At 54.9% G+C, this 21,127-nt stretch overlaps 12 protein-coding genes across 12 annotated transcripts; 7 read left to right on the forward strand and 5 right to left on the reverse strand.

Annotated features, from left to right (window-relative positions):
• Positions 1 to 96: 96 nt before the first annotated feature.
• On the forward strand, positions 97 to 1,080 carry N7474_007661 (haloacid dehalogenase superfamily protein; the record flags this gene model as incomplete). Its single annotated transcript, XM_057199071.1, has 3 exons — positions 97 to 113; positions 168 to 327; positions 382 to 1,080. 3 exons carry the CDS (start codon positions 97 to 99, stop codon positions 1,078 to 1,080), a joined length of 876 nt encoding a protein of 291 aa, XP_057049772.1.
• Positions 1,081 to 1,584: 504 nt separating this feature from the next.
• N7474_007662 (uncharacterized protein) lies at positions 1,585 to 2,256 on the reverse strand (the record flags this gene model as incomplete). Its single annotated transcript, XM_057199072.1, has 1 exon — positions 1,585 to 2,256. The coding sequence occupies one exon, from the start codon at positions 2,254 to 2,256 to the stop codon at positions 1,585 to 1,587; it is 672 nt and encodes a 223-aa protein (XP_057049773.1).
• A 175-nt stretch (positions 2,257 to 2,431) lies between these two features.
• On the reverse strand, positions 2,432 to 3,295 carry N7474_007663 (uncharacterized protein; the record flags this gene model as incomplete). Its single annotated transcript, XM_057199073.1, has 1 exon — positions 2,432 to 3,295. The coding sequence occupies one exon, from the start codon at positions 3,293 to 3,295 to the stop codon at positions 2,432 to 2,434; it is 864 nt and encodes a 287-aa protein (XP_057049774.1).
• A 665-nt stretch (positions 3,296 to 3,960) lies between these two features.
• Positions 3,961 to 5,383, reverse strand: N7474_007664 (uncharacterized protein; the record flags this gene model as incomplete). Its single annotated transcript, XM_057199074.1, has 4 exons — positions 3,961 to 4,178; positions 4,226 to 5,091; positions 5,143 to 5,205; positions 5,256 to 5,383. 4 exons carry the CDS (start codon positions 5,381 to 5,383, stop codon positions 3,961 to 3,963), a joined length of 1,275 nt encoding a protein of 424 aa, XP_057049775.1.
• Positions 5,384 to 6,166: 783 nt separating this feature from the next.
• On the forward strand, positions 6,167 to 7,808 carry N7474_007665 (uncharacterized protein; the record flags this gene model as incomplete). Its single annotated transcript, XM_057199075.1, has 3 exons — positions 6,167 to 6,231; positions 6,372 to 6,806; positions 6,857 to 7,808. 3 exons carry the CDS (start codon positions 6,167 to 6,169, stop codon positions 7,806 to 7,808), a joined length of 1,452 nt encoding a protein of 483 aa, XP_057049776.1.
• A 768-nt stretch (positions 7,809 to 8,576) lies between these two features.
• On the forward strand, positions 8,577 to 9,905 carry N7474_007666 (TauD/TfdA dioxygenase family protein; the record flags this gene model as incomplete). Its single annotated transcript, XM_057199076.1, has 3 exons — positions 8,577 to 9,059; positions 9,113 to 9,673; positions 9,726 to 9,905. 3 exons carry the CDS (start codon positions 8,577 to 8,579, stop codon positions 9,903 to 9,905), a joined length of 1,224 nt encoding a protein of 407 aa, XP_057049777.1.
• A 158-nt stretch (positions 9,906 to 10,063) lies between these two features.
• Positions 10,064 to 10,714, forward strand: N7474_007667 (uncharacterized protein; the record flags this gene model as incomplete). The annotated part of the gene is made up of 1 exon (XM_057199077.1): positions 10,064 to 10,714. One exon carries the CDS (start codon positions 10,064 to 10,066, stop codon positions 10,712 to 10,714), a length of 651 nt encoding a protein of 216 aa, XP_057049778.1.
• Positions 10,715 to 10,893: 179 nt separating this feature from the next.
• Positions 10,894 to 12,669, forward strand: N7474_007668 (uncharacterized protein; the record flags this gene model as incomplete). The annotated part of the gene is made up of 1 exon (XM_057199078.1): positions 10,894 to 12,669. The coding sequence occupies one exon, from the start codon at positions 10,894 to 10,896 to the stop codon at positions 12,667 to 12,669; it is 1,776 nt and encodes a 591-aa protein (XP_057049779.1).
• Positions 12,670 to 13,337: 668 nt separating this feature from the next.
• Positions 13,338 to 15,304, reverse strand: fip1 (cleavage polyadenylation factor subunit FIP1; the record flags this gene model as incomplete). Its single annotated transcript, XM_057199079.1, has 7 exons — positions 13,338 to 13,362; positions 13,418 to 13,476; positions 13,627 to 13,851; positions 14,160 to 14,169; positions 14,293 to 15,009; positions 15,062 to 15,114; positions 15,164 to 15,304. 7 exons carry the CDS (start codon positions 15,302 to 15,304, stop codon positions 13,338 to 13,340), a joined length of 1,230 nt encoding a protein of 409 aa, XP_057049780.1.
• A 291-nt stretch (positions 15,305 to 15,595) lies between these two features.
• N7474_007670 (FAM50/XAP5 family protein) lies at positions 15,596 to 16,824 on the forward strand (the record flags this gene model as incomplete). Its single annotated transcript, XM_057199080.1, has 3 exons — positions 15,596 to 15,837; positions 15,893 to 16,445; positions 16,504 to 16,824. 3 exons carry the CDS (start codon positions 15,596 to 15,598, stop codon positions 16,822 to 16,824), a joined length of 1,116 nt encoding a protein of 371 aa, XP_057049781.1.
• A 68-nt stretch (positions 16,825 to 16,892) lies between these two features.
• N7474_007671 (uncharacterized protein) lies at positions 16,893 to 18,048 on the forward strand (the record flags this gene model as incomplete). The annotated part of the gene is made up of 3 exons (XM_057199081.1): positions 16,893 to 16,969; positions 17,015 to 17,251; positions 17,307 to 18,048. 3 exons carry the CDS (start codon positions 16,893 to 16,895, stop codon positions 18,046 to 18,048), a joined length of 1,056 nt encoding a protein of 351 aa, XP_057049782.1.
• Positions 18,049 to 19,038: 990 nt separating this feature from the next.
• On the reverse strand, positions 19,039 to 20,499 carry aclA (putative ATP citrate lyase subunit (Acl); the record flags this gene model as incomplete). Its single annotated transcript, XM_057199082.1, has 1 exon — positions 19,039 to 20,499. One exon carries the CDS (start codon positions 20,497 to 20,499, stop codon positions 19,039 to 19,041), a length of 1,461 nt encoding a protein of 486 aa, XP_057049783.1.
• Positions 20,500 to 21,127: the final 628 nt, after the last annotated feature.

Below are 21,127 nucleotides of genomic sequence, written 5' to 3' on the forward strand. Positions count from 1 at the left end.
AAAATGGTGGTGGTCAATCACGGGACCGATAAGGGATTCACCCCGCGATTGGCAACAGTGAAATTTCCCCCAGAAACAACGACGCTGTAAATAAAGATGGCAGCCACTTCCAGGTATGCATGCCCGTTGATTGTTTCCGGTCCTATAACTAACTAACTATGTTACAGTCTCCCCCAAATCCGGGCGTGTCTGTTCGACATGGACGGCCTGTTGATTGACTCCGAGGACAAGTACACGATGGTCACGAACGAAGTGCTGCAGATGTATGGTAAACCCAACCTGCCCTGGGATATCAAGGCCCAGCTGCAAGGACGGCCACAGTCAGAGGTATACCGGTACAAATATACGTCACCCCAGAGCCCACATTGACACAATTTCCAGGCCGTCAAAATCTTCTTCGACTGGGCGCAGCTGCCCATCACACCCGAAGAATTGACCGCAAAGCAAGACCCGCTACGTCAGAAGTATTTCCCACAGTCACAGCCTCTGCCCGGCGTGGTGGAATTGCTCTCGAAGCTGGTCTCGACACAGTCAACCGCACAGCCCGTGCACATTGCGCTGGCCACATCGTCCAATATGAAAAACTTCCGCCTGAAGACAGACCATCTCACGGATCTGTTCACTGCGTTCCCGCAGGCACACCGAGTGCTCGGGGATGATCCGCGCATTGGCAATGGGCGCGGGAAGCCATTGCCTGATATCTATCTTCTGGCGCTGGAGACGATCAATGCAGATCTGCGGAGTAAAGGACAGACGGAGATCAAGGCTGAGGAGTGTCTTGTGTTTGAAGATGCTGTTCCGGGAGTGGAGGCTGGTCGACGGGCAGGGATGCAGGTCGTCTGGGTTCCGCATCCTGGTCTGCTGAATGAGTACAAGGGTCGGGAGGAGGAAGTGCTTGCTGGTCTTACGGGGGCCCACAAGGAAGAAGAGAAGAGCCATGCCGAGAAGGAGGCGGAGGAGCTGCAGGCTTGGCGGGTGCATGGAGCTGGGAAGCTGGGTGAGATGGGAGATGGGTTCGGGCAGTTGCTCCCGACGCTGGAGAATTTCCCGTATGAGAAGTATGGCATCCGGATACCCTGAAGGAAAGCGCAGTGTTTTTTTTTTTTTTTTTTTTTTTTTTTTTTTTGTTTGTTTGTTTGTAGATGTCTAGACGGTCTGCATGAATGGCATCAAACGGGAACATGATCGGGGATGACTTCATAGCACTGTTTAGCAGGGCCGGTAGAGCTCTACGTTTCTTATGTCAGGACAAGGTGATTGTGTACTTCAAAGGACCCCAAAGTGGAGACTTATCCTTTTCATGTAGTTGAAAGAATATACCATCATAGATTTCCTTTGATGCTCGGAGGTACCAGCGAGTAAGATCAAGAAAGTCTACAAAAAGATCTAGATATTTGATGACTGGCATCAAAATTTACGAGAAATGAATTTGATTAATCATTTTGAATTGGACCGTCCCATCTGCCGGGAGGAGACAGGCCCAGCAGGGTAAGTACATGGTTCATGAATGGCGCCCCCGGCGCGCCCACCGCAAAACACAACACCCACCAATCTGAGGGCGCAAGGCCATCGAAGCTCCGCCACTCACAGGCGCACCCGCTTGTACGATGCCGCCTCTGCGTCAGCGGAGGTCTCAGTGTGAGGGCCCTTCAGCCTCCCGGAAACCTTGCTCTGTGATGCCCCCACCGGCTGCTGCCACTTCGACGCTAGCGCAGACAGAGGAATCAGGCCGGTGTAAGGGGGAACCCCGGGCTGCTGCGCCGCCGACGACTGCTTCAGAGGGGGGCCAGTCTCGTTGGCGCGCTTGGCACGCGCAGCAGCCAGAGCATGGTTGGCGGGGAGGCGGAGAACCATGGTCTCCGGGTTGGTGACAGGAGCGGTGCCCGAGGACAAGGGCACGAAGGAACTCGGCACGGCAGCCCGACGAGCAGAGGTCGCCACGCGCTGGCTGCGTGCGATCGGGGTCGGAGTGGTCTGTCGTTGCTGAGAAGCTCGGCCATGTGACGACTTGATCGCCGGGATGGTATTCTCACCGGCCGAATTCTTGGACGAAGTGGTGGAGGTGGCAGACGACGAGCCCGTACCTCGGCCCTTGCCCTTGGCGGCCGCTCCTGTGGGAAGGTGGCGTCTCCCGATGTCGATGATGTTAGACTTTTTGGCGTTGACGTTCTTGTTGACCTTGATCCGATTGGCAGCGCCGACAGGGTCATCGATGACCGTTCGAAGGTAGAGAGGCTCCAGCAGATGCTTGCACATGGACTTGTGAACCTGTAGACGTCCATCAGTACATAAACAGCCAAAGTGCTATCAGGAGAACTCACTGCAAGCGACTCGAGCATGGACGCGAGACGCTCATGGAAGTTGGCGTATTTGCCAGCTGCCTTGGATGCCGTGACTCCACCCACATTAACACCGGTGCGGTGACGTTCGATCATCGTTTCCTGGGGGAGAGGATTAGCAACAGGTTCGGAGAAAAGCAAAATCGGAGATCACTTACAAGAATTTGCCAGCAAACCATCTCGATTTCCGCGTCGCCGTAGCGATCATGGCGGAACGGTGAGATGACCTTCTCACTGTCCACTGCAGTTTCGGTGCTCTTGAAAGCCTGGGAGAGAAGATTGACTATTGTGCATTTCATGGCCTCGGTATCCGGGATGGTCGGGTCGTGTGGAACGACAACTTCTTCGCTGGCCAAATCCTGCTCGGCCTCTTTCAGCGACTTGTAGTGAGTAGACTTACCCACGCCGTGATCGCATTGCTCAAGAATGTGTTCCCAGGAGATACCACGCACTGGAGTGGAAGAATTGGGAGAAGGAGCCTTCTGTGGCGAGGGAGTCTTCGGAGGAGCTGCAGAGCGCTTCTTGCTCGAGGTGGCCTTGGCAGAAGTAGATGCAATTGAGGTGTTGGGAATGATAACTACAGGCGCAGGAGTCGCAGAAGTAGCGACAATGCTTTTCCAAGCCGAGACAGGCTGTTCTGCAGCAACAGCAGCAGGAGGAGAGGATGCAGTAGCCTGCATGGCACCCCAAGCAATGGTGTTGAGATGGGCGATTTCAGCCACAGCAGTCGAAGGATAAGAAGTGTCAATGCTGTCGAAAGCGGAGACATGAGGCTGAGCGGTAGTAACAGCAGAAGAAGACGTGGCCTGCATGGCATTCGAAGCCGCCCGAGGGTGTTTGTCGGCGGCCTCCCCGAAGAGAGCATCAATTAAGTCATCGAAGGTCGGCTCAGTGTTCAACAAGGCTGGATCAATGAATCCATCATGAACATGCTCGTAGGAGTTGCCTCCCAACATGATGGCGAGAGAGCAGACAGGATGTGAGCGAGTGGTAGATAAGAGGAATACAAGATATGGATGGAAGATCAAATAGTAGAAAGAGCAGGATGTCAGCAAGAATGAATACAGGATATTGATACACGCTCCAACGCAGAGAGAGAGAGAGGATGGAAGGTAGGTATCAAGGATAAGACGGAAGAGAAGAGACAGGATAAACGAAGGAGGAAGAATGAAGCTCAGAAGCACCACCTAGATGAAGCCTTTATGCCCACTTCAGCAGAATGGGAGGGAGATCAATGAGCCATTCAGGCCTATTGAACCTATTCAGGCGCTGGGAGCGCAAGAATGGGAGCGTAGGCGATTGTCGAGGGCGTACTGATCTGAATGGAGAGGGAGATGAATAGGTATTGAGGCCGACGCAGTGAATGACGCCGGTTGCTATTGCAGGCCGAATCAGAGCAGCAACAGTAACGTGGTTGTCAGGCAACCCTAACCTTCCTAATCGGGAAGGGGCAACGAGGTATTGCGACGAGGGAAGGCACGATGGGGGAGGTACCGGATAGGGAAGGACCAGAACAACAACACAGGACACCCACCCAATTCCCGTGCCGCCCACCACTTTGATCTTTTGATATCGGTTTGCAACCCCACTATGACTGTAGCGCACATGCTCCACTGCTTGCTCAAGTCACCTCTCTGCCATTGCTTTGCGGTGAGCCACCAGAACTTAATTCCTGGTCCTCGGCATCGACACTCAATTTGAGAAACGGCATTGACCACACTTTCAGACTGTTGTCCGCCTCCACAGCCTGGTCTTGGTCGTCATTGGCAAAGTGTCGTTGCCCCGAGCAGGTCGCAACCACGCTCCCCATCGGATGGAACACCGTGCTAGTCACCGCATCTATCAGGAGTCAGCCAGTTCTCTAGTTATGGGAATGATACCCCTACCATCATGCACTTTCCACTCCCAATCCGGATCCTGTCCACCAGCAGCATAAATGGGATCCTTCCAAACCCTCATGAATCCATCGGTGCCTCCCGCCCAGACCTCATGTGACCCATCGGCACCAGAGGGAACAACGTCGACTTTCATGCGCTGGTTCGTGAAAGCCTTGCGCCCGCGAAGATACCCCAGCATCTGGCCTGTGACGCGGATATCATACACCAGCACCCCGTCACTCTTGCGTTCTGCAACATACAAGTACCTGCCGCAAGGGCTCCAGACGAGCTGGGTGATACCTCGGCCACCGATATCGCGATTCGCCTCTGTTTTGGCAATGCTGAACGTACCAATGAGCTCCCCGGAACCATGGGAGCTGTATAGGCTAATGTGTCGGGTGAAGGTGCCTGCCGCGAGAATGCCATCTCCCACTGGATTCACTGCCAATGCGGAGACTATGCCCTTCATCCCGACGCCGCCGCCGACTATTTGTTTCCGCTTACTGGGGATAGTGGGCATCCAGGAAACGGGCCCGTCGCTGCCAGTGCGAGAGACATCGAACAGACAGATGAGGCTGTCTGAGCCCGTGAGGAAGTGAGTTCCGCCCATAGTGGAAGGATATATCATCGAGTGAGGAGTGATATATGCTTCGGTGGTTGGGTGAACCAGGGAGTAGCTTGCCAGGTTGCTCGGAGCGAGCGCCGATGACAGCCGGATGGGATGGTCCCGGACGGACGACAGGAACAGAGTGGTGGATGGATCCTGCAGGGAATAGAAGGGGTAGACGGCCGTGGAGTAAGTGGGCTCTGCGGAGGGGAGCGTTGAATATGGAGAGATGTGGTGGACTGACTCTTCTTCGAGCAGGTCCGGCGGTCTGCTTCTGTCAGACAGGTGGTCACGAACAAAGAAGGGAGATCACACTTACAAAATGAAAGTTCGGATGTGGTGATCCGCCGAGTCCGTCAGGAGAGTCGTTCCGTCCGGTGTCCTGTGAGAGTTAGTCTGTCTGGATGTCGTGTCGCTGACAAGGGATCTCACCACTCCGCGCTCTTGAAGAAGCTGGCAGTTCCATCAGAGGCCTGCTTTTGCTCTGGAGATTTGTTGGCGGGTGAACTTGTTGAGGCAACGCATCTTGGCTTCCAATCGGCCGTGTTTGTCATGGCCATGTTGGTCAGAACTGGACGGTGGATGTCCAAGTCACAGTGGCGGACCCTGATATATGTATCAGGGATTGCAGTGAATGGATTATTCCGCCATCATGGCTGGCGCCTACGATGCCCGGCGGCCAGCAATGAATGACTGAGCTCCCTGGGACTTGAATTAGCCGCGTTCCATCTTTGGAGCTTTGAATCATCCAGCCCATCGCAACAATGATCGTCCATAATCCACAAGACAAAATGCATACCAGAATTTATTCCTCTCCGCTTTTTCTCTCGTTACACTCCAAACCGTCACCAGGTCGGTCGGTCCTTTGTCGTCGCGATGAGGGATAAAGTGTCCCTGACCGCCTTCGCGTGGTCCATCGATGAGGTATACGATTTCGAAACATCTCCAGTTCGGCCTCCGTCTCGAACTCTCGGGGATAACATGGCACGATCCGGCTCACAATAATTTCTAACTACCAGCTCCGATGCTGGCCCCAAATAAAGCCTTCTCATACTCCCACAGATCAGGCCACACCCCAGCAATTTTCCCAATCGAAGATCGCGGCGACATCTCCCGTCTTCTCATCTACTAGGATAGTGTCTAGAAAATCCGTATGATTGAAATAACCAAACATGCCACCTCTATAATATGAAATCTCCAATTATAGCATCGACTTCGTTGGTGGTGAATGGAATCCCGAGTAGTAAATAGTCGGCTCGGCAAAACCATTCCCCGGGCCAATTCTTATCGCAGCTTCGTGCTTAATCCTCGACTCAAGGGGCCATTGTCCATCGCATTCCAGCATGTTTGCGCCCAAGGCTTCCACGGGTGGCCTGTCCATCAACACAGGCTCGGCCAATTCTTTATTGTCAGTTCCCCATTCACTCCCCTGGCCTTGCCTTTGTCGCTTGTGTTGGAGCATCCTATCGATCGCCATTCCAGCTGCAGGCGAAGCAGCCATTTGCAGATAGCTTGAACGTGGTCGCTAACTGAGATTTCATCCAATAGTGGCGGTGCCAACTCACAGACTACAAATTCCACTTCTACGCCCGGGACATCAACCACAGCCGGGGGTCTTTTCTCAAACCCCGGGGCCGCTACAACACAAAACAAACCCGCGGGTGGGCTATTCGGAGGAAATACGCAGCAGCCACAGAGCACTGGGTCCAGTATGTTTTCCGGTCTGGGGGGTCAGCAGCAGCAGGCTGCCACAACGAGTGCCGGCGGACTGTTCGGGAGCTCGACAGCCACCACCTCCCAGCCACAGACAAGCAGTGTCTTCGGCGGTGCGGCGACTGCCAACACCAGCGCCCCTCAAAGCGGGACGACGGGTGGTGGTCTCTTTGGCGGAGGTCTAGGAGCCAGCACCACCGCGACACAGCCCCAGGCCAAACCGGCTTTCGGTGGACTGGGCGGTTCGACAACGACAGGTGGAGGTCTTTTGTGAGTGGATCACTGTCTTGATTTGGGGTCTAGCTAACTGGAGGCATTAGTGGCGGAGCTCAGAGTACCATGCAACAACCACAGCAGCAACAGCAACAACCGCAAAAGCCTACCCTCTCCCTCTTCGGCAACCAAAGCACTACCCAAGGCGCACAACAGCCTCTACAGCAAAGCGCCGCAGCTACCGGGACGGTGGTTCCTGGGGTGAAGGTGGATGTCAGCAACCTGCTTCCCACGACCAAATTCGAGAGCTGCGCTGACGAGATCCGCAACCACATCGAGATTATCGACAACTACATCCTCAACCAAATGAAAGTCTGTCACGAGGTGGCCGATATGCTCCCCACCATCGAGAAGCAAGGCAACACGATCCCCAATGACGTCGAGTTCGTGCAAGGCAAGCTCGAGACCATGCAACACGCGCTGGAGAATGACGCGAGCGACATCGATCAGTTGCGCAACCTCGTCACGCGGGACGCAGCCGAGGCGCAGGTGGCTTTCCGGGCCGTCGACACGCTAAAACTGCCACTGCAGTACCAATCGGCCGGCGGTGGGTGGTGGTCCGCGCAAGACCAAAAGGTCCCTGACCGACAATCTCTGCGCTCGACCCGCAAGAACACCCTTGCTCTCCCGGATGATGTGGAGGGCGACTCCACCGCGACCAGTGTTAACGGCGTGCCGGTCAACCTGGTGGATTACTTCTCGCAGCGATCGGATGAGATGGGGACCGTGCTGGAGCGGTACAAGGGCAACCTGAAAGAGATTGAAGATCATCTACACGGCGTGGAGTTGACATTGAACCGCCAGATCAACGAGTTCGTCAGCTCCAAGTCTCGCGATGGCGCGAGTACTTCCACACCCAAGTCGTCGATCAATGAGCTCGCGGCCGTGCTGGGCGACGTGGAAGCGGGCATCCTGGGTGTTGCGGCGCGGCTGGGCAGTGTGTCGGAGCGGGTGCAGGAAGTGACTTGGGGGCCGCCGTCTATCGGAGAGGGACGGTAGGGATAGTTGCTACAGTTCTCAAATGCATTTAGGAATTGACTACACCTGGTATTCTTCGCACCTCTTTCTAGCTATGCGTAACCCTAACTCCAGGCCGAACTCCAACTAATCGCAATTCACGGGCAACCCACAGTACAAGCACAAGGATAACCCTTACTTGCCTCTTGCAACCAAAAATAAATCAAATGCGTGGCACTGGTTTCATACTGTTCCGACGCCAGAATGCACCTGTCTTGCGTGATCGACCCTTTAGCGCAGCAGCTTAATCCAACCGCCTCACTAAACTCGATTGAACCCATCTCGATCAACTCCGCCACGACGATCCCCCTGAGGACCATTGAGCATATCCACTATGTATTACTCACCGCTACCCTTGTTTCTTCCCACAGCCCCAATTAGCGGTGAAATCATGACCGTTGGTTTGGCGGCGATGGCAAATCTCGCCTTCAACGTCAGCGCAAATGGCGTGATTTAGGCCCCTTTGCCTCCCGACCCCCAAGATCACTCATCCTGCATATTTCCGGGGAAAGCTTGCCTTGCTTTCGTCATCTTCGACCTTAATTTGTGCTTCGATCCTGGGTCTTGGGTCATGGCGTCGGGCGATGGCGCGATCTCCGTCGACTCCGAGTGCGTGGCGGTTCTTCAACCATTCCACAGCAGTCCGCCAGATATAGAGCAGTCCAACCTTGGAATCTATATAAGGGGTCTCCACCCTGGCCATCATTTCTTCTATTAACGCAACATTTACTGCATCAGAGATTAATCGTTATGGCACCTTCCCTCGAAGAGCCCGTTCTTACTACTACTACTACTCCTACTATTCCCTCTCAAATCAACACTCGGGGCCACTTCACCGTCCCCAAGAAAGAGACCAAGGAGACTAACAAGTTCCATTATGAGCCCGGTCGCACGACCGTGAAACAACACTTTGACTATCCACATGAAGACCTCTTGCCTTCCTTCCCGGACGTCCACTGGGCTCCGCTGGAATACACACCCTACGAGGACAAGGGTCTTCGGGGAGACCCCAAGTTCCGCAACTTGCTCCAGGATGCCACGAGTATCTCGGACTACACGCCCAAGATCGGCACAGAGGTTGGGGGTGTGGATCTGGCCCGGCTGAACGATGCGCAGCGCGATGATCTCGCTCGTCTGATCGCGTACCGCGGTGTTGTCTTCTTTCGAAAGCAGAAGAACTTTGATGTTGATGCCCAGCGCGAGCTGGGGAAGTACTTTGGCAAACTGCATAGGGTGTGTACCTTCCTATTCCCTGTCCAAATAACATACTGACCGCGTTGGTTCAGCATGCCACCACCGCCGTGCCGAAGAGGAAAGACCTCGACGACGTGCACGTCGTCTTCACGGGTGACAACTCCGGCGACAACCGCGCACTCTTCACTCCCAGCTTCCTCTGGCACTCAGACGTGACCTATGAAGAACAACCACCCTCCTACACCTCACTGAAACTCCTCACCGGACCCCCCAGCGGTGGCGGCGGCGACACGCTCTGGTCCTCACAGTACGCCGCATATGACGTGCTCTCCTCGCACATGCAAAACTACCTCAAGGGCCTGACAGCCCTGCACTCGGCGAACATGCAAGCGAACGACTCCCGCGCCATCGGCCGCCCCGTCCGTCGCGACCCAGTCACAACGGAACACCCGCTCATCCGCACGAACCCGGTCACCGGCTGGAACGGACTGTTCTTCAACCCGGGCTTTGTGACGAAGATTGTGGGCATCCCCGCCGCGGAGAGCGATGCCGTTGTTAAGTACCTCACGGATGTGGTGGCCACCACGCAGGAGATGCATGCGCGGTTTACGTGGGGAGAGGATGATGTGGCGATTTGGGATAATCGGACGACGGTAAGGCTACCTTTTTTCTTTGGGCTGTTCAATTGGCTGACTCGACATATAGACACACTCCGCATCCTATGGCTTTGCGCCCCATCGCCGCCATGCGGTTCGTGTGGCCTGCCAGGCTGAGCGGCCAGTACTGGAAGAATGGGGCCGGTCGCAGGAGGAAGAGGTGAATGCCTTGTATGGACTGCCGGCAGTCAACAAGGATGGGTCGCGCCAGTCGAACTACAACGACTAAATAAAAGCCATGTATAATAATACCAGATTGCTTGCACTTAGCGAATCATTCGTTCATTGAAGAGTTCATTTTATTCAAGTCATGGGACTGGTCATTGGACTGTATACTTGACTTGGGATGGTCCGTAGTAGAACATCCTCCTCCCGCCTCATCTTACCATGGCGACACAACCCCAGCCCTCCCTCCTACAATATGCCCGTTTCCATGGTATCGCAGTGCCTGCCAAAGACCCTCTCTCGTACCTGGAAACAAACACCTTCTACTCCTGTCCCATCGACAAAGCACGCGGCCAGGTAGAATGGCACCTTGAAACAGAGAAACTCGAGATCCGTCACTCCGAAGCTGCTCTCCTGTCGAGTATCATTCGAAGTAAACCCCTGCACGGCCAGATGAACTGGAATGCCCTTTTGCCATCTGTCCAGCACGATGACTCCCTCAAGCTGGATCTGCTTCTCACGGCAGAGGCAGAGTCGGTGCTTTCGGACCCAGTATCTCGTCTGGGCGATCGAGATGTGGGAGCGTTGCTTCCTTCTGCTATCTCTCCGTCTTATCCACGGGAGTACCAGGGAATGAAGGATACAATTGATCAATGTACGGCGCAGATGATGTCTGAGAAGCTTGATTGCAGCAAAGATTCTCTCGTCTTGATACCCAGCGGAAAACGGCTGTCCAAGGGAGATATAGACGCGTGTTTTCGGAACATGATGTTGCAGAAGCGGGTCAGTATCTTTCTTCTCTCTCCATTTGGCAGCTCACTCACTCATCAGCGGAATAGCACGACTCAGGCAAATCAGACAGCGCGGCTCTAGATCCATACAATTTTGAAAAAGACTCGACATCACTCTCGCTTCCAAGTCCTGTGACACCAGATACATTCAGAAACAGTCTTTACGGCAGAAACGTCTCTGGGAAACATGTAATTGATCAAACCTCATCTGCATCACACAATGTCGAGGGGAGCCATGGGCTACCTGGTCCATGCACACCTATGGACAATCGAGGGAAAGTCACGGCCACTATTCTGACAAGCAGACTGGATCTACGCTCACCGTCAAGTGAAGGTCACACTCATTCTAGAATACTTCGGCAGGATAACACCATTGATTTGGTCCGCATGGCACAAGCAGCTCTGAGGGTAAACGACATCCACACTCATGATGAGGGCATGGATCCCGATCAACCTGCACTATCGACTGTTCCGTCGACACCACCTCCGACAGACTCTGTTTCAACAAGCAGTGCACCATATCGACAGTCTACTGCAAATCAATCCACCAATCAAGCCAACAAACATCCCGTCGAGGAACGCAAACTGGCCATATCAGAAGGGGGAATAGCCGTTGAACCGATGGGCATATATCGCGGTGAAGAAAACAACCACACATCGTATTCAGTCATTCCTCGAAGCAACGACTGTGCTATATCGCCATTGGACGCGGACGAGGATGAGGGTATGTTGCTCGATTCGCCGGAAACCACCCAGAGAGATGCGCCGGGCCCCTCGACGATAACAGAAAATACTCAGGAAAGTGAGAGCCTCAGTCTTTTATTGAAGCGCAATAGTCGGCCCTCTGTTTTGCAACTCTCGCTCACATCATCTCACCAATATGCAGACGCATCTTCCATCGTTCTGGGCTCATTATCAACCTTCATGGAGACTCGGGGAGTCAGCCAGCCTGAAAGCCCCGTCAGCAGTCCATACTTTTCCCAAACGAAAAACGATAACCGGCACAAGGCATCTACACCTGAATGCCCACCGATTAAGACTATCTCAAACGAAACTTACTCTCAAGGATCTCTTCAGGTCATACATGAGAGCCCGTCCCCAGAAAATATTCTACAGGGAGACCAAGCCTCAGCTCCTGCATTGCTTTTCCTATCATCCAGTCTTCTCAAAACCCACACTCGGCTCATACACCATCTCGAAACAAGAACCCCGGCCCCCAGAATCCTCTACAGAGAATATACAGCGATCCCACTACCAAAACCACCCATCCAAACCACTCGGCAAACTCACAACATCCCACCGGAAGCAGACGTGATCATCTCCCCAACCACAGGAATCATCCTAACAACTTCCCAAGCCGTGACCCAGCTCTACCTTCCCGGCCACAAACCAAACCACCCGCTCATCACAGCAATAAAAGCGATCAACTCTCCACTACGCGAGCGTATCTTCCGTCTTCTTCCCCGCTACGAGCGTCTCTACGTTCTCATCAGCCACACCGGAACGGCAATCCACACAGAGGGAAACACGCACCCACTGACAAAGATAGATGTGCGGACTCTGCAGGGAATCTCTTCCCTTTCCGGATTCTGTGCATCGTTCTCGAAAGAAACCACCGTCGTCCCGCTGCTGGTCCAGTCTTCGCCGGAGATAGTGGCAGAGTGGATTCTCGGTCTGGCTGCCAAACACCGTGCACCAGTATCCAGTACAGAAACACAGACGCAGTTGCTCAACAACGTGATTCCAGAGGGACTGCATTATGTCCACGATCAAGAAAGTCGCTGGGAGATCTTCCTCCGGCAGATCGGACTCAATCCATTCGCTGCGCGAGCCGTGCTGGACATGGATACGAAGCATTCAGCGCCGGAGGACGCTTACGGTGATACTACCATCAGCGTCCTTGACTCGAGAGAGATGGAGCCAATCCCCTTCGCTGCGTTTATCGAGATGTCCTCTGAGCGTCGGATCGCGCGTTTCGGATGGTTGATTGGATGTCGGGTGCTCAAGAGAGTTGAGACTGCTGTTGAACCTTTGTGAGAGGTATGGGAGAGGATGCGAGGATGGCTAATTATCCTAGTTATGATATATAAATATTCTGTGTTTCTCGGAGGAATCTTGTTTGCGTTGATGGGAGTACAGAAATATATAGCAGTTTACTGGCCAATGAAGACTGATAGATATATTTTTGCTGGTAATGCATCTTCACATCCAATAATTAATGTCTTCCGATTCAACTTATTCTATACAATCCTACTTGAAGCAATTAATACAGCAAGGCGCAGCATACATGGACACGCAGTCAACCTTGCATTTATAGGTAGCATCTTGCTATACGAACGGTGGAAGGTTGAGAGGAGATGGTCATGTCTGAATTACCGACTACAAACCCCCGTTCAAGGACAAGGGCACGCAATCGCGGGCTTTTTTAAAAGTACATGGAGAGACAACATGCAAGACCCCAAGGGCAACAATCCAGCGCTTCAAAAAAGCCAAACACACACGTATGCAATCAAAAAGAAAACCAATTCGGATTCTCTTCGCGGTTATAGTATTTTTCTTTGGAGACGGGTCGAGCTGAGCGAGTATAATACACATATCACCAGCCCTCCGGCATCCCTTCTGCGATTTATAGCGGAAAAGATCACCGGCACGGACGGGCGAGAGAACGGGATGGGGAAGATGGCGAGACCGGTTATTCAAAGAATTTACTCCTTGATCTTGGCCAGGATGCTGGGGGATACGTTAGCGCAAGGAACAGAGACAATGGGCTAACAATAGAACCTACTCGTGGTCCCGGAAGAGGGTGTACTCCTCCTCGCCGACCTTGATCGCGTTTCCACCGAACTGTGCCGATTATGTCAGAAAATTGTATTTACGACGAGATATAAACCGCAAAGTCTCCTCTCTTCATCCTCGTATGAATCGCGAATCCCGAATCCAGTAGACATGGAATCCCACGGAATCCCACGGAAGAGCAGACAGAAAAGCACATACCTGAGGAATCAAAACCTTGTCGCCAGGCGCCACACCCATGGGAATCCGCTGGCCATCCTTGTTGACGGCACCGGGGCCGACGGCGAGGACCTGAGCCTCGTTCTGCTCCTTGACGCTGCTCTCGGGGAGGAAGATGCCGGAGGCGGTCTTGGCCTCGGGCTTGATGCGCTGGACCAGGACGCGGTCGAGGAGGGGCGCGAGGCTCTTGATGTTGCGAAGGACGGACTGGACGGCGGCAATTCAGTTAGCAGGGTGGGTTGGTTTTATGGGGAGGTGTTTGTTGGGCGGATGGGATCGGGGGAGAGTTGAGTAGCTCAATGACCGAGCAAGTCGGAGCTAGGGATTGGAGAGGAGGTTTGACGTACCATTGTGACGGAGGGTGAGCAGAGAGAGGTAATCTCAGAAAAACAAGGGGAGTGGATGGACTGAATGGACTGCTGGTTGGGGGGGGATGGAGAAGGGAAGAGAAGAGAACCGGGGGAAGAAGAAGATCCAGCCGAGAAATTTCCAGAATGCCAAGACTTTGTACATACAAACACAGAACTACAACCACAATCATGGATCTTATTCCTTTCAGATTGAACACCGAGAATAGAATAAAATACTACACGTAATTACCACCGTCTCCCCCGTCCACGACCCCCATAATTCCCACGCTGGTCATACCCGCCGCCGCCATAGCCCATCTGCGCCTGTCCACCCTGCCCGAAGCCCTGCGGCGCCTGTTGACCACCACCCTGCCCGCCCATCATGGCTTGCGCATGCTGCATAAACGACATGGGATCCATAGATGACGGGTCTAAGCCCTGTGCCATCATCGACGCCAGCATCCCCTGCATCATATCCGGCGACATGTCCATCCCCGGCATCCCCGGCATCGCCGCCGGCGCACCACCACCCGGCGCCCCGGGGGGTGCGCCGGGCATCTGGGGCATGCCCATCGTCATAAAGGCCTGCATATCATCCAATTGCTTCTTCTGGCCGCCGACCTCGCCGCGCACCTCTTGTTGCTTGATGCAGTAGCTCGCCCACGTGAATTCGTCGAACCCGTAGTTGAAGTAGTCCGTCATGTCGACCCCGGGCCGGCGCCAGGGCTTGTCGTCCGTTGGGAAGTCGGTGTCCATGTCGCTGGACATGATTGGCTTGCCCGTTGTCGGGTGCACGGGGTTGCCGTTGACATCGATGGTGGAGGTGTGGATGGCCGGATAGGCGGACCCCGGTTTTTGGGGGGTGGTGGGTTTGGCGATTGTCGCGGTGGCAGGAACGGGGGTGTGCGACCCCTGCCGGGGAGCTGCGGAGGGTGTGGCAGATTTGGAGACCAATGAATCGGCAGAAGAGGGTCGTTGCGGTTCTTGTCGTAAGCTTGCATGGCGTGGATGGGAGCTTCCAGGGCATCAGTAGGGGACTTGAACGGGGCGAATGAGTGGTCACTTACACTTCTGGAGGCGGCGCATCGGCAGGGGCCTCTGTGATAATGTTGAAATCGTCCTGGGAGGGGGTTAGCAGAAACACCCGACGCGACACGGTGCAGACGAACCTCGTCGTCTTCCTCCTCTACCTCTTCCTCCTCATCCATCTCGTGGTTGTCCTGCGGCTGGCCAGCATCCTGTGCGGAATTCTGCGCCTGAACCGGGACGGTATCCGCCGGATCGTAGAAATCGTCCTCTTCGTCGTCCATGGTGGCTGTGGTTGTGTCAAGGAGTTGGAATTGGAACCAACAGGATGATCGACCAAGATGAGTTTGGCCTGTTTGCAGCCACTTCAACTACGCTTCTCAGAAACCATGTTGCTCAGTAGTCAACGAAGACTGAAAGAATAAATTGATCAATTGATCTTTATTCTCATTTTCTTCATATTTTGGTCGCGCATTGGCGACCCTCATCTAGTCACGTGCCCATCTAAAGACGTCAGTGATTTTCTTCTGGCGACTTTCTTTCCAGGACAGTACCGCAACTCACAGCAGAGCACCATGGCACCCTCCGAACCAGAGAGCCGCACCTCGACACCTCGGTCCTTCCAGGGCCAGGGTGTGTCCGCCGAGGACATGCTCAAGTCACAAACAGTCGGCCTCGTCCACCTCTCCGACTTTCGAAAGCGGCGCGCCGAAGTGTTGGAGCAGAAGGAGCGCGAGGCGCATGACAAGTCGCTAGGCCTAGTGGGATCTGGTAACTCCCGAAGCGCAACGCCATCCGCCGGTGAGGTGACAGACGGGTAAGTTTTGTTCGAACCTTCTCGGCGCGCAACGAAGCTGACCGCGCGCAAACAGGTCGACGACACCGCGGAGTGAGGGGCCTCCGAAGAAAAAGAAAAAGAAGCCGTTGGCGAAAAGCAAGCTTTCGTTTGGCGATGACGAAACCGGGGAAGAAGAGTCCGGGGCGGGCACTCCTCGTGAGACGAGCGTCTCGCGGTCTGCGTCCAAGACCCCCGTCGACGATGGGTCTGTGTTGCGGCGCATGAAAGCCAACCCGAATGCGCCGCCGCCCCCCAAAGCCCTGACCAAGGCTGCTATCGAGGCCGAGGCACAGGCGCGCGAGTCCCTGCGCAAGGAGTTTTTGGCGATGCAGGAGGCTGTGAAGAATACGGAGATGTTGATCCCGTTTGTCTTTCACGATGGCACGAATGTCCCCGCAGGAACGGTCAAGGTGAAGAAGGGGGACCATGTCTGGTTATTTTTGGACCGGTGTCGCAAAGTTGGCGCGGAATTGGGCGTTCGAGGTGCTAATAACGCTTCCAAGGCCCGCCAGGATACCCGGCGGGAATGGGCCCGGGTCAGTGTGGATGATTTAATGCTGGTGAAAGGGGATGTCATTATTCCACATGTACGTTCACTGTCCTTTTATTGCCTTGTGGAATATCTATGTACTGATCCACCCACAGCACTACGAATTCTACTATTTCATCGCCAATCGGATACCCAACTACTCTCGCACCGGCGGCTTGCTGTTTGACTATTCAGACAAGCCTCCCCCAGTCAGTGCTAGTGATAACAACCCCTTATATCGGCCCAGTGACGACCAACTAGAAGGGGCAGATAAAGATGCCACGCAGACCAAGGTGGTGGACCGGCGGTGGTATGAGAAGAACAAGCATATATACCCAGCGAGTCTGTGGCATGAGTACGAGCCTGGCAAAGAGTTCGAGGAAAAGATGACCTCGACGAGGCGCGACGCGCTGGGGAACACGTTCTTCTTTGATTGAATGTACATACTAGAAGCATCCCGTGACCTCCACCCTTCCCTCCTTCATCCACCCAATAATCCCCAATCATGGACTTCTACCTCAGGTGCAACTCGCTTAAATGTCGCACTCAACTGAAGGAGAGAGCAGTGGTGACGACCTGCTCGTGAGTACACTCCCCCATTCGGAGGGCCAGCGCTGACCAGACCAGCCATATCTTCTGTCTTCCCTGCGCAGATAGCCTGGGTCTGTCGCATCCCACTGCAGGCCACCGTCGCTGTCCTGCCTGCCAGACTGTTCTCCTCAACCCAGACGATGCCGTGTCCACCGTCCTAAACCCGACAGAGGATTACAAGACCAGCGTGTTGAGCGGGCTGGACCCAGGCACCATCGTCGAATGTGCTGGTCGTGCACTGGGGTTCTGGTCATATCAGACCACACAGGAAATGTATGCCCTGGATTATAAGAAGCAACGGACGAGAGAATTTACTCACACCGCACAGATTCTACCAGGAATTCCTCGGCAAGGCCCTGACCGAAAAGTACTCCAGTCTCAGCACGCAGATGGACAAGGTCATCCACAACGCCAACACCGAGATATCCTCTCTGCAAAGCAAATTCGCCGGTCAGCAGCACTGCCCCCAGCCCACTGAAGTCACACTGACCCCTCGGCCAGACATGCAAGCAAGGCAAGACGAACTGCACAAAAAGAACCAAGAGCTAGCCGAGCTCTACCGCGAGAAATCCAAGAAGCTATCCCAGATGACAAACCTATACAATCTGCTGAAGGCACGCGCAATGCACTCCCAAATGCAGACCGCCGCGTCCTCCAGCGTCTCGCAGACCCTGCACTCGCTGGACAGGTCCTCACGAAGCGGGCCCCCTCCCGTCGCACCCGGTCCTCCGCCGATGCCGACAGTCTCATCCTCCATCCCGCACCGCTCACTGACCCCCGCGTATCCCGTCACGACCGACGGCGTGGAGCAGCTGCACCGATACCAGCGCAGCGGGACGGGCAGTTCCAAGCGAGTGCGAACGAAAGATGTTGATGCCGTTGCTGTGGCCATGCCACCGCCAACGGGTCGCTTGCCGTGGAATACCCGGAATCGTCATCGCTCGCCTGAGAAAGTGGCCAGTTCGGCGAAACCGCAGCACCGCACTCGGCTGCCTGGCCCGTCCCGGCCGCCGACAGCGCTGTCGCAGTTTCCGGGTGGAGAGGCGATCCTCGAGCGATTTGGCGGTTAGATGTGTAAGGATTTGTCTGATTGACTGCTTTATTTGGCTGTATAAATACTTGTGAGGGTGATACGCCTTTGTCTGGAGAGGATTCTGAGATGGTGTCATTCACGCAGAGGTATTCATGGAGTTAGCTGCGAATAAGCAGTCTATATTATATCTACAATCATAATGCAACCTGCATTGATCTATAGTCACTGGGATGTTAGTAGCTAGTCCAGTGAGTGGGTCTGGCAACTCTTGTTCATCCAAGCAAAGGACCGCATCGATCTGCTAGGTACTGTATTGAGTACATAGTCGGTAGATGTAGATGGCCCGAATTGCAAACCATAAGAGACATAAACAAAACACGTTCATAGATAGCTCTGCAGACCGTCTCTTTCCTACCCAGCAGTCCGCCCGAACTGCCATACCATTGACCAAAAGGGAATAACGGACCCATCCAGGCCTCCGCTCGTCCGGCAGCGGCTCGGGGCAGCGGAACTGGCGCGCTCACACCCTCGGCAATGTCACAATGTCACCTACCCTTTCTGTCCCTGTCCAGCACGGTCCGGACCTTATCTGCCGTCTTGCCTGAAGATCTGATCTGATCTGGATCGCCGGTTGATCCGGGGTTTTACTTTTGCTTCTGGAGCTCTGGTGGAGTCTGGAGCTTGTCCTGGTAATCTATCCCGTATGGTACTGTCATCCTTACGGCACCTTTTCTCTCTCTACACTGACACCAACGCTACAAGGGAACACAAGTGTGAGATAGATGTATCGATTTATTATCCGAGGGACTCAGTCTAAATTCCCTTGACGGTCAAACTCTAATCAATCATGTACGTCGGCTTAGGGTGTGGAAACAAACGCCAGACCCTCGACCAGACCAGCACGGGGGAAGATCCATCCCGCAAATCATTCATGCCATGCATTATACCACAAACCCATGCAACGGATTGGACGCTGCAGAAAACAAAACATAAGAGAGAACATTAGAAACCAAACACAAAGATCCGTTTATGCCTCGCCAAACTCCTTGACGTCGGTCTTCTTGCCCTGCAGAGCCAGCGGCACAATGCCGCTGACGTGCATCTCGGGGCCGTACACGTGCATGTCCATGCCCAGCTCGGCGCCCACGGACTTGATGTTCTTCAGACCCTCCTGGTAGTTGGGGCCGGCGCGGCGGACCCAGATCTGCACCTTGTGCTCGTTGAGAACGGGGGCGACCTCGCGCAGAGCCCGGATCACACCCTTGAAGGTGCTGGCCACGTTGGTGAAGTTGGCAATACCACCACCGATGAACAGAACCTTGCCATCGGGGTGCATGGGGGCGCGCAGCATCAGGTCGAGCACGGTCTTGGCGTAGTTGTAGGTCTGGGTCTCGGTGGGAGCACCGGAGTACTCGCCGTAGTTGGCCAGCTCGCTGACGAAGCCAGCGGATGCAATGGCGTCGGCGTAGACGACGGAAGCACCACCGCCCGCAACGAGGGTCCACACGCGGCCGTTGGCGTTGAGGACGGTCAGCTTCAGGGAAGCACCGGTCTTGGCGTCCATCTCGGCGATGAACTTCTCCTCCTTGCTCAGCTCACGGCCGAAGGGGGCGGGGAACTCCATTGGCGGACCAGCGTCAATGTTGACCTTGCCCTCGCCGGTGGACAGGGCTGGCAGGCCCAGAGCGGCGGGGCTGCGAGCAACCGCCCACTTGGTGCCGCACTCGAACTCGGCGGTCTGGTCGAGCTTGGCAGCCAGGTCGAGGAAGTGGACCTCGGCCGAGGTAGCGTCCGCGTTGGGGATGACGACCAGAGGGTTGATCTCCAGGTAGGTGAACTGGCAGTCGACATAGACGGCGTACAGGCGGGAGATGAAGTCCACCAGGACATTGTGGACTCCCGAGGGCACCTTGCTGAGCAGGGTGGCGGCAATCTCCTCGTTGGAGGGGAACTTCTTCAGGTTGACGGGGATCAAGAGCTTCTCAGCCTTCGCATCGACATCGCCGACATCAACACCGCCCTCGTGGGTGAACAGAATCCAGTCGCCCTCCCGAACGGAGTTGATGCAGACATAGTACTCCGTGCCGTCGGGATGCGGCACAAACGGCTCCACGAGGAAGTTGCGCAGCACACCCACGACGCCCTCGACCGTGACGTCCTTGGCGGCACGGGCCTCCACCCACTCGCGGGCCTCTGCCCAGGTCTTGTTCAGGGCGAGCAGACCGCTCTTGCCCCGACGCTTGATCAATTGATCGGGCTTGGCGACGAACTTGGAGCCGGGGACGAGCAGCCACGGGTAGGTGACCTCGGCCTGGTCGAGGACATCCTTGACGGCCTTGTCGTCCGGGAAGTAGAGGGAGGCCAGACGAGCGGGCGGGTTGTGTGTGGAGGAGGCAGGCAGAGGGGTCGGCTTGATAACGGGGGCGCGCGTGAGGTGGTAGTTGAGGATGGCCTTGCCGTCGGCCTCGAGGATGGACTTGGCGGACATGATGTGTGGTGTTTGGGTGTGGTGGATGGAGGGGAGGAAAAAAAGAATGGGAGGATGGGGGAGGGAAGAGAGGGAGGGGAGAAGAAAAGAAAAAAGCGGCCAGGGGCAGAATGGATGGAATGGGCGAGAGCAGTGCTGGAAGGTACGGCGTAGCCCTGGGCTGTTGAGGAAAAAAACGAGGGATCGCCGGATGTGGGGGGTTGGGACCAGCTCCACCGGGATGGCCACGCCTGGGTTGATCCAGCACGGGACCATTCTCGAGGAGGGAAGATCCATTGACAGACGCGATGGCCAGAAAAGATCTGATCGTATATGATCAGATCATTCCTCTCCGAGCCTCCTCTCATAGCTCCTATCTACTAGATCATCTCATCATCGATCCCCATCGGTATCGTTGCAACAGGGCGGTATCGACCGGACTCGGCGGTGGGGCACCCCAAACGTTGGGCCTAGTGCAGGACAAGCTGTACTGTGTACCTGCCAGTCCTTGCCTCGCATTTTTCTCTGCCTTAGAACGCCCTTCCTCCTTTCTTTCTTTCCCCCCTCCTTCTTCTTTTCTTCCTCAATTAATTCTTTCAGCGTGGTGTTGCAACGAATAGGTATCTTCCTCCCTCTCCCTCCATTTGCT

Source organism: Penicillium riverlandense (genome assembly GCF_028828495.1).
Source record: "Penicillium riverlandense strain IBT 135883 chromosome Unknown utg000007l_segment0_segment0, whole genome shotgun sequence".
NCBI classification, from domain to species: Eukaryota; Fungi; Ascomycota; class Eurotiomycetes; order Eurotiales; family Aspergillaceae; genus Penicillium; species Penicillium riverlandense.